The sequence below is a fragment of the Cibotium barometz genome, chromosome 45, assembly GCF_041138505.1.
Source record: "Cibotium barometz isolate CiBa-2024 chromosome 45, ASM4113850v1, whole genome shotgun sequence".
In the NCBI taxonomy this organism is placed as follows: Eukaryota; Viridiplantae; Streptophyta; class Polypodiopsida; order Cyatheales; family Cibotiaceae; genus Cibotium; species Cibotium barometz.
In genome coordinates this window covers 11,966,470-11,978,788 of record NC_141090.1, presented here as the reverse complement: position 1 = coordinate 11,978,788, position 12,319 = coordinate 11,966,470, and the positions used below count along the sequence as shown (strand labels likewise).

The 12,319-nt window shown below is 43.0% G+C and overlaps 1 protein-coding gene across 2 annotated transcripts; it reads left to right on the top strand.

The window, feature by feature from the left end:
* Nucleotides 1-1,684: 1,684 nt before the first annotated feature.
* On the top strand, nucleotides 1,685-6,092 carry LOC147612442 (uncharacterized). 2 transcript variants are annotated; one of them, XM_086783047.1, is made up of 7 exons: nucleotides 1,685-2,653; nucleotides 2,823-2,943; nucleotides 3,062-3,097; nucleotides 3,229-4,224; nucleotides 4,705-5,308; nucleotides 5,518-5,599; nucleotides 5,699-6,092. In XM_086783047.1, the coding sequence occupies exons 1-7, from the start codon at nucleotides 2,312-2,314 to the stop codon at nucleotides 5,903-5,905; spliced, it is 2,388 nt and encodes a 795-aa protein (XP_086639173.1). In that variant the 5' UTR covers nucleotides 1,685-2,311; the 3' UTR covers nucleotides 5,906-6,092. The 2 variants fall into 2 exon arrangements, with proteins under 2 accessions (XP_086639173.1, XP_086639174.1); XM_086783048.1 differs by having other exon boundaries at nucleotides 1,887-2,653; nucleotides 4,723-5,308.
* The last annotated feature ends 6,227 nt before the right edge of the window (nucleotides 6,093-12,319 follow it).

The window sequence follows — 12,319 nt, the reverse complement described above, 5'->3', positions numbered from 1 at the left end:
GATTATGGCAAGAAAGTAGATAGAATGGTGTAATATAAAAGAATACCATTGGCTGCATGATGATAGTACGCATGCATTTTATAGGCAATGTATTTAGAGTTTTCTATCTGTTTGAATGTATGCAAATACTTGGGTGTGTACTTTGTAGACGATTCTTGTGAGAAAACACATGTAATTTCCAAAATGTGCATACAATAGTAGTTAAAGCACGTGTCACAAGAGGTAAATGGTGTTCTTGAAGATGTGTATGCCTAGATATGGATGAGATTTATTCATTTATTGTCCTTAGAGTGGCGGAATGGTATTTTTGTGTGACAGGCACCCTTGCACTTCAAAATTGATGGGTTTGGTGAAATGTAGCAAGTTTTTTTGTATTTTAGTGCAATTTTTGATGGCCATTTTTGAAATTTGCAAGTATTTTACGGCCAAAATGCTCAAAAACGGGCGTGATGCCTATCAGAAAGCAACGATGGGTGTGCCCTCTTGGTGAACTTGGGTGATAAAACCTCCCCTCACGAATGAGGTGATAGCATGAGATAAAACTTAAAGCGTATGGTAGGGACTTATGGTCAATGGTCCACATTTTTTAAATAAAGGGGGTAATCTTTTTGGTAGGTAAAGGCTAACGTCCAATTATAGTTACACTCATGTGAATAGTCTCTCGTACGTGTGTACATATGTGCATGGTACTGGTCCCTGGATGCCTTGATGAGTGAGGCCATACATGTGTCCAGCTAAGCCGTGGATTGAGACATAGTAGAAGCAAGCGAGAGTCATTGTAGACGAGGCGTGGCGCGTGAAAGCACTCTTAGAAGTTAGCGGGCCGAAAGGTTTAAAAAATCAAAATGGCAAATTCCAACGGTTTGGAAAATTAGAATTCAAATGTGTTAATATATCTATATGTATATAATAATAATATGTATATACATACACACATATATATATATATGTATATCTATATAATATATATTCATGTATATCTATATCTATATGTATATATATAGTATGTATACACGTATAGATAAAAATATAGATCTATATCTATATAATATATCTACATAATATATCTATATAATATATCTATTATATCTATTATATCTATATTTGATCTATATCTATATATCTACATAATATATTTTTAATATATCTATTAATATATCTATATAATATATCTATTATATCTATTATATTTATATTTGATCTATATCTATATATCTACATAATATATTTTTAATATATGTATATGATTGTATATACTACATGTATGTGTATACTAAATATATATACATGTATAGATATATTATATCTATTATGTTTATATTTTGATATTTTAAAGGGCATCGATTCCAGGGAAACGTGGAAGGTGGTGAAGCGTACACGCACGTCGGTGCCGGCGGTCGCAGGGTACGGGCCTTTGGCGGTGAACGCCGAGCGCTTTGTGTCCTGGTCTGCCGGCAAAAAGTCCGTCTCCGGGATTTGACGGACGACAGCGGGACTGGTTTCCCCGTTCATGGTCGGCCCCGCCCTTCCTCTGGTTGTCAGGAGGAGGGGATGGGGCGTGAAACGGTGAAAGGGCGTCTCATTTTTTGTCCGGCATTGCGTGCCATGGCAATTTAGTAAAACGTATAGTTTGTCGTCAATCGATGAGGCCAGCCATAAATCTTAATTTTCAAATTTACTGTGAGAATTTAGCATAATTTGAAGGCCCCGGCTACCAGGCTCCGGCCATGAATTAAGCTTGCACATCTTTGGATTTTGCAGGCTCCACGGCAGCCTATCATTTGTATCGTTGCTGTTTTTTTCTGTATGTGTGTACACTGTACACAGTGTGTGTGTGTGTATGTGTGTTTTTGTGCTTGATATCATAATCCGGGCCCTTGATGTCACCCCCTCTTTCGGAATTTGGGCTCTTCTCCTGCACTCAGCATGCTTAGAGCTCACTCCTCTCTCCTGACCTCGCACACTTGCACCTCATCTCTGCTTGTGCTTTGCATTGGCTCTTGCACTGCCTTACACCTGCACAGCTGATTAGACCGTGTGAGTTCAAATTTTCAAATTCTTGCTCACACATCAATATAGTGGCACAGCCTTGGAGTCTCTGCCAATTAGTTGCTAATTAACCTCGCTCCTAATTTAATCCCTCCATTAGTATCACCCCTTAAGAGTTCAAGCTTTCTACTGTTCTCCCAAACCTGATAGCTAGCCAGCCAAACCTTCATCACTGCAAGTTCTAGCAGGCAAATTAGATAGCTGCTTCAAGATTAAGCGGGGGATTCAATTAATACAAGAAGAAGCTAGGGATTTAGTCATAATGACCAAACTTCATCTCTTCCAGCAGAAGCTATGTGCAGCACTGGCAACCCCAGCTGCTCCGCCCTCCGCCAAGACCTCGCAAAGCGAACTGCAGCTGCAATTAGATGAATTATATAGCTCAGAAGACTCTTGCTTAACGAAAGAAAGCTTAGCTAGTATGATGAATTATGAGCATTCAGCATTTACTAGCTCATCTAGCTGCAGTACTAACGGCGTGGATATTAATAATTCCACGGAAAAGCAACAGCTTCTTAGGGCAAAAAGCTCGGAGGAGGCTTCCTCGACCTGCAGCACATCCGACGAAGATGGATCTAACGGCAGCGCCACGGCAGGCTTCAAGGTAATTAATATCTCTCGCTTATTTATCCTTAATCACCCTTTCGAGGCAATTGTAGATCCAGATGTTTAATATAGCCTTAATTAAAGTCCAGCGAGTACTCTCCTGCACCATCAAAATCAGTGAAAGAAAATGACTCCTAGGCTTAGTTATTGCTTTAATTTTCTTGCAGGCGGAGAAACAGTTAAAGCACTCTGTAAAGAACCTGTCATTACTGAAAGCTTCTCCAACAATTGCAAGAACGGACGCTGATCATCGTCTAGTTGAGCTCATTGTCGAAGCCGACTCTGCAGGTGAAGCTGTACTTTCGCTAGATGGGTCTTAATCGGTATTAACTGATGTTTAATGATCGTGACCATCGCTAACGTGGGCTGTGCTGCGTGCAAATACCGTGCATTTTTTATGATGAAGACGCCGAGAATTCCAAAGATTCACGAGCTCAAAGAGGTATTACAATTGTGTTTTAGACAGTTTTTCGTGATGGGTTGCTTTAATGTCATGCTCGATGCAGCCTAATGCAGGTTTTAATAATCAATTAGATTAATGAATTCCTCTTTGACTTTCTGCTACTAAACCAGGATTAACTAGGATGGAGGACGTTAATCCAACGGACAAAGAGGCATTTCGGGTGTTTAAACGCTCATCATCATCAGAGGGTTTGCAGCATGAGCCCATTACCCTTATCAAATCAAATTCTGTAGCAGCAACTAAGGCCGATTTACTGAAGCTGGACATGACAAATCCTCAGAACTGGAGCAAATTAGGGCATCGGCTCAGCACAGGAGAATATAGTCCATTAAATGGGAAGAGGTGTGGATCACAAGGTCCAGCAGCAGCTCTGAGGACATTTCCAAGCCCAGGGACCCCCTCACGTAGCAGCTTCTCAGGAGTCCCAAACTCCATGATCAACCACAAAGCTTACATGGTGGGCAGAGTTGCAGTAACTGAAGTGAATGGTAAGATGTTGCCTTTGTATAATCTGCCGGCTTGTGATCAAGATATTAATGCAGGCAGGCTATCAGTTGGGTTTAGAGCTCCCCCCTCTAAGTGGGATGATGCAGAGAAATGGCTAGTCAATACAAGCCCATCCCACCCTCAATGCAGCAGCCCATCCCAGCTCCCTCCTAATTCCTCCAAATTAGCATCCACTAATCATGCTTTTTTAGAAAATAAGAAAAATCCCAAGACTCGGGTGGTTGTTGCTCCTCTCCCCCCCCCTCCACAATTAGGAGCTAAAACGCATGCAAATAGAGACACTAATACTAGCATGCAATATCAATCAAGGGCCCTTGTCCCTCTGCCATCATCTTCTTCATGTGACCATCAAGATGAAGCTGGCACTGTGAGTGACAGTGAGATATCAAACACCCAAGAAGATTGCAGAGTTTTCCTGTCGAGGAGCACATCCCACAAGCACAAGGAAATTGATGCCAAATTACACAGAAAGAAGAACCTTGCCAGCAGGAAGATGGTGAACAGCAAGGAGCAGCTGCATATTTCTTCTCCTGCGACCTTGCAATTCGAGAGGCTGAAGGCTTCTAGCAATCCACATGAACAGCTGCCCAAGATGCATGGTAAGAAGTTTCTTTTTTCTTTTTCGAGATGACGACTGAATGAGGAGATTAATAAGTACCAGAATTGGCTTAAACCAAGTGAAAAATGCATTTAAAAACCAAAATTTGCACATTTCTACTCAATTGATTGAGCTAGATTTGAGTTTTTCTGTTGCTGTATATGCCTTCATTATAACGATGATGATTCAATGAGGAGAATTAATTAATACACGCAAAATGGGCTTTACTAGGCTGGAAAGACAATCTTTTACTTGATTGAGGGAGCTTGCTGGGTGTGTTCAACTGGTGATGATTTATTTAGATAACTTGGAGTTTATCTTCTCTAATTGTAGTATATCATGAGCAACTAACTAGCGCTAGCTAAACTGGAGCAGGTCTCATTGGATGTATTAAATTGATGATTAGCTTAAGTAGAGTAAGTCTTACTGCATTTATTGATGATGAGACTGAGCAGGTGTAATTAAGCTAAGGGAATATCAGATGTTGTGGCTGTGACAGACGTGTATGCGGATAGAGTTGTGGAGACGTTAAGGCCTGATATTGGGAGGAGCCCTGGTCGGGGAGAAGAGGGTGGCGATGCAGGCACACGGCTTGTTGTGAGCAAGTGGGCGGGCGCAATGAGGGACGCTTCCACGGACGTCTCCCCCAAGGCGCCATTGAGGAGGGACATGGGCACCCAGATCACTCCCATCGCCAGCTCCAAAACCTCCCGCTCCATCACCCCGCCCAAGAGCACCTCTCCGATCCGCCACAACACCCCCGCCCGGAAATCTGCCTCCTCTAATTATTGCAATCAAAACGATGCTAATCACGCCTCTAATCTCCTCGAATTAGAGAACTTCCACCTTGCTAAACTCGAGCACAGAGACCTTGATCGCCCGCAACCTTGCTCTGATTCTAGCACTAGTTTCTCCACTACTAGTAACACTAGCATAAGCAGCTGGAAGAGCCTGCAAGGTGCTGCATCAGATCACAAACCCTCACCAATCTTGGACAGCAACGTTAATGTGGAAATGATGATGGAGCCTTCAGCCGCGACGTCTGCAGCTTGGGAGGAGGCTGAGAGATCCAAACACATGACAAAGTAAGCTCTCTTTTGTAATTACGATGATTAATAGGGAGTTAGTATCATAATTACACGTATTAAGTGCTTTGCTAACGTTGTTTGTGATCAGCGCCTTATAAGTTGCAGCTCTTTTGATTTGCAGAGGTGTTAGGATTACTAGAAAGATTTGTATATATTAATTACACATATTTAGCGTTTGTGAGCTTAATTGTTCTTTTCATTCGCAGGTGTGCACGTGAGGAAGCTCGTATCGATGCATGGGAGAATCACCAAAAGGCGAAAGCCGAAGCTGAACTGAAGAAGCTGGAGGTCTAATCAAATCACTAATCCACTGTCTTTGAGTTAATTATGAAGCAATGCGTGTGTTTGCTCTTAATGATTCACTCACAATTAAGCATTTTGGAACAGATGAAACTGGAGAGGTTGCGAGCTCAAGCGACGGAGAAGATCATGAACAAGGCGGCGGCCGCCCATTTGCGGGCGGAGGAAATGCGGGCGGCCGCTCGAGCCCAGCAAGCGGAGCAGCTGGCAAAAGCGCTGGAGCGAGCCAACAGCATAAGAAAGGGCAGCTACTTCGCAGAATCTTTGGGCGTGTGCTTCGCCATACTACCGTAAACTTCTCCGTCACAAACTTCCGTCACGACTCACAAGATTGACGTACAAAATATGATGTAAGATTACACAGAATAGAGTCGCCGGTCGCAGAGAAAATCACATCACGCCGGCTGCGGCGGATGAGTTTGTTAGAAGCACGATCAAATCAATGATTATAGAGTAATTAGTCATCATTCTATGAGATTAATCTAAAGTTGCGTGTGGATGCCGTCCAAGCGACACGATTCACGACTAATTAGTATTAAATAGCTAAATCTTGAGATGCTTAACACGAACGTCGGAGACCGTGAGAGCTCTGATAAGCGAGCAGGCCACGTTGATCTCTGCAGCTGCGGCCGGCCATTGCCTGCCAATAACACATTCATCCATATAAATGCATTGAGACAATGTCACACTTTCAGATGTAATCATTGACGTACCTCCTCATGTGCGCGCGTGTGTAGTGCAGCTTTCACAATTGCAAATGCCGAGACCACATAATTAATTACCTGTTCTAAATTCTGAGTCGTGATCAGCCTTCTTTACCCCTTGTATTACAAGGTGCAATTCGTCATTGAAACCGCCCCCCCAAAAAGAATCGGTTATTCATTCAATTCTTTCTTGGCTCTCCTTTGTTTTGAAGGTTTTTTTGAAACCCCTAATTGTGGAGCTTGATAAATATAAAGCCTTAGTAAAGCATGGCAAAACGTGATAAAACATCGAATCTCATGTTAATTAATCTTAATTTTATCATTTTTGCTGAATAAAAAAAACAAAACCATCGCAAAAAATGCTATATTTATCACACACACACTCTTTCACTTTAGCTTTTAGTTTGAACGAGAATTCACCTATCAAAAAGGGGGGTTATGTTTTTAAAATGTTAAATTTGAAGGGTTTCGAAAGACACCCAGATTTAACTTTGGGAGAAAGGAAAATAAAACTTGTCCTTCACAATGAAATTTTGGTCTTTTAAGGCATACACAAGCATGATGCCACCCAAACGTGCTATTTTTTGTATAGGGGACCACACTATAAAAAAATAGTGGGTGGCCACACACCGTCTCGCCCATCTGGGCATCTGATGGTGGTGAAACTTCATGGACCCACTCGCAACATTTCACCCATATTGGATGCCATACGAGCATGATATCCCACCCAAACCCGCTATTTTTTGCATAGGGGGACTCCTTGGGCACTATGCAAAAAATAGTGGGTGACAAAACACCGTCCCGTCCATCCGGCGTTCGATGGTGGTGAAACTTTGCAAGTGGAGGGGTAGCAGCTCCATGGTCCCACTCGCAAAGTTTCATTTGCATCGGACGCCATACGAGTGTGATGTCCCACCAAACCCGCTATTTTTTTGCATAGGGGACCGCTTGGGTAGGTACTATACAAAAAATAATGGGTGGCAACACACCGTCCCGCCCATTCGGTGGTATATCACAGTGAAACTTTGCGAGTGAAAGGGTAGCAGTCCCATGGACCCATGCACAAAGTTTCACTTGCGCATCGGACACCATACGAGCGTGATATCGCACCCAAATGTGTTATTTTTTGCATGGGGGACCCCTTGTGCAATGCAAAAAATATGACTAAACATCGTCTCGCCCATCCGACGTCTGATGGTGGTGAAACTTTGTGAGCGAAGGGGTAGCAACCCCATGGACCCACTCTTCACAAAGTTTTACCAGCATTGGACGCCATATGAGTGATCCACCCAAACCCGTTATTTTTTGCATAGGGGACCCCTTGGGCACAATGCAAAAAATAGTGGGTGACTACACACTGTTCCGCCCATCTCATGGTGGTGAAACTTTGCAAGTGGAGGGGTAGCAACCACGTGGACCTAATCACAAAGTTTCATCCACATCGGGTGCCATATGAGCATGATGTCCCACCCAAACACACCGTCTCGTCCATCTGGCATCCAATGGTGGTGAAACTTTGCGAGTGGAGGGGTAGCAACCCATGGACCCACTTGCAAAGTTTCACCTGCAGCATCAGACGCCATATGAGCATGATGTCCCATCCACTGGCAAAGTTTCACCCCCAAACCATTAACAGAACGATGTAAAATATATAGATACAAATGAAAAGCCAACTCATAATATATATGGGTAAAAGATACAAACTGAGAGAAAGATACAAAATGAAGGGTAGTAGATACAACAAATAAGAGGGAGGAGGCTCCAATATCAATCTGCCACATAGTCTCTAGCTATGAGGGTCTCCAAGATGCTCACATGCTTGTGTTGGGCTAAGGACCACTGTGGTGGGCCTCCCTGTTAAAACCCTAAGATCTCTCTAGATAATATGCATAAACATGCATAAATCAGACATAAACTCATCCACCCGACCACCCCCGAGCCCACTTAGGGATGCATACATGAATTATAATGAAGTACATCATACCTTTACCTTGATGTCCCATACCATCAAGAGGTATAACTCCAATCAGCAGCATGTAGCTATAGTGTGAAATGGTAGGTGAATAGATATAATCCTCTATACACAAGAGGACATCATACCTTTACCTTGATGTCCCATACCATCAAGAGGTGTAACTCCAATCTAATAGTATGTAGCTATAGTGTGAAATTGTAGGTGAGTAGATATATTCCTCTGTGTACAAGAGGACATCATATCATAACCTAGCCTCAAGATAACATAGCCTTAGCCTCCCTTAAATGTGCCCCATGCCCCTATTATATAGGAGGACCCTCAAGTGACTCTTGACTCTCCATTTCCCATGTGTGACCCTTGGATGCTTGACCCTAACCTTAACCCTTAAGGTTAGTCCTAACCCATGCTCCACTAGAGCTTGTTTCCATGCTCCCATGCTCACAAGCTTAATGTGGGTTAGCCTCCTAGTATATGCACACATAATGTGCATATAACACTCCCGTCTTGCTGTTAACTCGCGGAAGCATGAGTTTCTTAGCAAGAACTAGATGAGAGAATATAATTGCCTCCTTGCTCCACTCATACTGCACAAACTCAATGTAATGCTTGCGCATCTGACCCTACGTATAGTAGTGATTTGCAACTATCATGCTATGGGCATCAAATGAGAATCCATAATCATCAGTCACATCACACACAAGGGTGCACTTGGGCCTAGTGCACCTCAGAATGTAGTAATCTACCTCCTCCTTATTGCCCTCCTCTCGGAGAGCAATGGCTGCAAAAACATCACCCACTGTCAAAATACATGTCAAACAATCATGATCTGCCCCCTTAGATAGTGTGAGAGTATCAAAAGTGGTGGGGGTTAATTCTCCTCGCTCTGGCCTCAACACCTGCCTGCAACCAAGGATCAGCCCACTCTCCCATCTTGCACAGTGAGTAGTCACCATTGATGCATGGCTTGCCGCAAAAGCATGAACAGTGCCATGTAAAGATGGTGGGGTCATCATAGGATGTGCTCCTAATGGAGTGTAGCCTAAGTGCGCTATCCACTGCCGCACAATTTAGAGAAGCACCATCAAGGACGCTACTGTCAATACACCAAAAGAACCTCCTGACAATCCTGGCATCTCGCTGAGGGAAGGAAGATGAATAGTGGTCAAATGCGCATTTCACCAATCCACTACATGCTGTGCATCTCGAAAGTGCTCACTGTCATGGTGGAGCTGGTGACGTCTGAGGGAACATTTGACACACACCCTTTCCATGCCCTATCTTAAAGAAGCTCTATCATGCAATGCCGAGAATATAGCCAATAAAACTGACGAGAACTCTTGATTTGTGCCCCACATCCATCAGACAATATCCACCGCCCTGTCGATGTGACTCCATGCTCTTTCAAAAAGTCATTAAATGATGATGGAAGCAATGCTACACAAAGTGGGCATTGTGAGAGCGATCATCACTAATGTAAAAGTGATACTCTCTAATGATGACTCACTCCTCTGGGGTGCTCGCTATGCCATCCAATGCCACCTCTGCATGCCGATAGTTACTAATATGTACGATGATGGCCACCTAGTCAAGCACACAAGAATGGGAATTGTTAGATTCATAGACAACATCAATATAAAATATCTTGAAGACCTTGAATTGAAAATGAGGCAATGTCTCATGCAACACCTGCTCAAAAAAGTAGTACTCTGATTGATCTCCTGCTGTTGTGCGACTGTGATTCTCTACGAACTCAACCACAGAGACAACTGTACCAACAACAAGAATCTGTTACAAGCTAGCAGGAAGTGAGCATGATGTATTTAGGCATAGATGAAACCTATAAATGTGCTCATGAACTCGCCATGTACCGATTAGTGCTCCATTAGCTATAATCTCCATGACTGCCCATGTGTCACATACTCATACTGTCACCATGTCACCACCTCAACCACCAAGGAGTCCTCCTCGCATAAGTGAAACATGGCCTAGCTACTGCCGTGTGAGGTACAAGTCACCACCATGACACAAGCCATCCGATGGTAGACGACATCCTTCGCCCGTGGGCATAATAGCGAGTGAATAAGGCATCTCCCCCTTATGGCCAGACAAGCCATGAAAGACATCATACAAAAGATGAAATCCAACATGGTACCTACAAAGACATGTGCACAAACCAAGGCTTGCAAGCCTCAAATGAATGCTGGTTGATGGTGATCTGAGGGTGTGTAGACCTGAACTATGTTTGTGTAAGCAAGCCCCATGCACTATGTACTCCCCACCACGACGAACCCTATGTTGCAATGCCTTCTTATACTCTGGTGATGCACGACAATGCTCCTCCCAAAACCTCTCTATCATCGCCCTCATCTCAGGGACCAATAAACGACTATGATCTAGGCACACAACCACTACTAGCCCATAGAGCACCCTCAATCCCACTGTACAAGCTCTGTCTCCTCACAAACCCTACATGAAGTGCTCGATGCAAGAAGTGGTGCGATGTGTACCTGGTAGGACACAAGCTCAATAGCACACCAGCATCGGCCCTTCTCAAATGTGGGTCACAAATCGCGAAAGCGATAGTACACTGTGTCATGCGCGAGTGCCGTAGTAGTACATCTAGCACACTAGATTGTTATGCCACATAGAGGTCAACAAAGTACTTGTCGAAGATAGCATTGGCACAGTTTCATGCCCCAAACCTAGAAGGGGATTTCCCATGAGGAGATGCCTCATGAGCAACACCGGAGGGTGGAGTGGCAAGCACATGGTCGATAGTGTCATCGGCATCACCGAAGTGAGGAGTGCTGGTGGTAGGAAGGGCATGTGCACCACATTGAGGAGTGGCATCAAGGTCATGGGCCCGCACTAGATGGAGGAGTGCTGACCTTGTCACCCAAGAGGTGAGGAAAACTTGTGGGCTGGGCCCGAGGGTGGAGAGGCACTGGGTAGAGGAGTGGCAAGCTCATGGGAGCACCCGACAAAGGAGTGGCAAGCTCAGATGGTGCACCCAAAGATGGAGAGGCACCCAATGGAGGAGTGGCTAGCTCATGGTGGGCAACACCCAAGAGAGAAGTGCCAAACTCGGAGGGCATGCCAAAAGGTGGAGAGGCATTGAAGATAGGAGTGTCCCCAGTGTCCACCTCATGGTCGGCACCTGAAGGTGGTGACAACCGCATGGGCAAGGTATAAGGGATGAGTGGCAAAGGGCTCAAAATAGTGTGGAGAAAAAATTATGGGAGAATGAAGAGGAGAAGGAGGTGGAGTGGGGTCATGGGGAAGAGATGGAGAATGGGTTGGGGGGAGGAGATGATGCCTCATCAATCGAATCCGGCATGCGTTGCAATGCTCGAGCCCTTGCTTTGCACTCACGATCTCTTCTTCTCCTATCTTCCATGATGCGAACCCTTGCTTTCTCCTCATGAATAAGGTTGATCGGGGGATCCCATTCCCTATTACTTTTTCTACTCCTACGACTTTGTGAACCCAGGCTAAGATATAGGAAAAAAGAAATTAAGGATAAAATTGAAGATAATTAAGATTAAAGTAATACGAGAACAATATTAACATACGCTTGGAATGGAGCTATCTCCAACGTTGGTGAAGCTCTAAGAATGAGAGAGACTCAAAAAATTTGGGCTATATATACCAAGCTAGTAAGCATTCCATTGGTTAAATTAGATTATAGATAAAATCTAGATTTCTGTCAATTTATCTAATCTTTTTATAGATTATGATATTTTTAAATAAAATATAAAAAAATATTAAAAGATAATTATATTTTTTTAAGAAATGATGAATTAATTAATTATTTGATGTAATAAATATTATTTTTTTATTTATGTAATAAATAAAATAACACATAAATTTATTTAATTAATAAATAATAATAAAATTTCTTTAGATATATTTTATTTTTTCTCCCAAAAAATAGTTTTAAAAATTTATATTTTTTAAATAGTAAGAATTTATTTAATTATATCATAATATTCACTTGATTAAAAAATAAAAAATGTTTATTTTTAATAA

Excerpts from the sequence above, each read along its gene's own strand:
- LOC147612442 (XM_086783047.1), top strand. The coding sequence starts at position 2,312 with ATGACCAAACTTCATCTCTTCCAGCAGAAGCTATGTGCAGCACTGGCA. Across the intron at positions 5,309-5,517 it reads AGATCCAAACACATGACAAA|GTGTGCACGTGAGGAAGCTC; the intron begins GTAAGCTCTCTT and ends TTTCATTCGCAG. Across the intron at positions 5,600-5,698 it reads CTGAACTGAAGAAGCTGGAG|ATGAAACTGGAGAGGTTGCG; the intron begins GTCTAATCAAAT and ends ATTTTGGAACAG.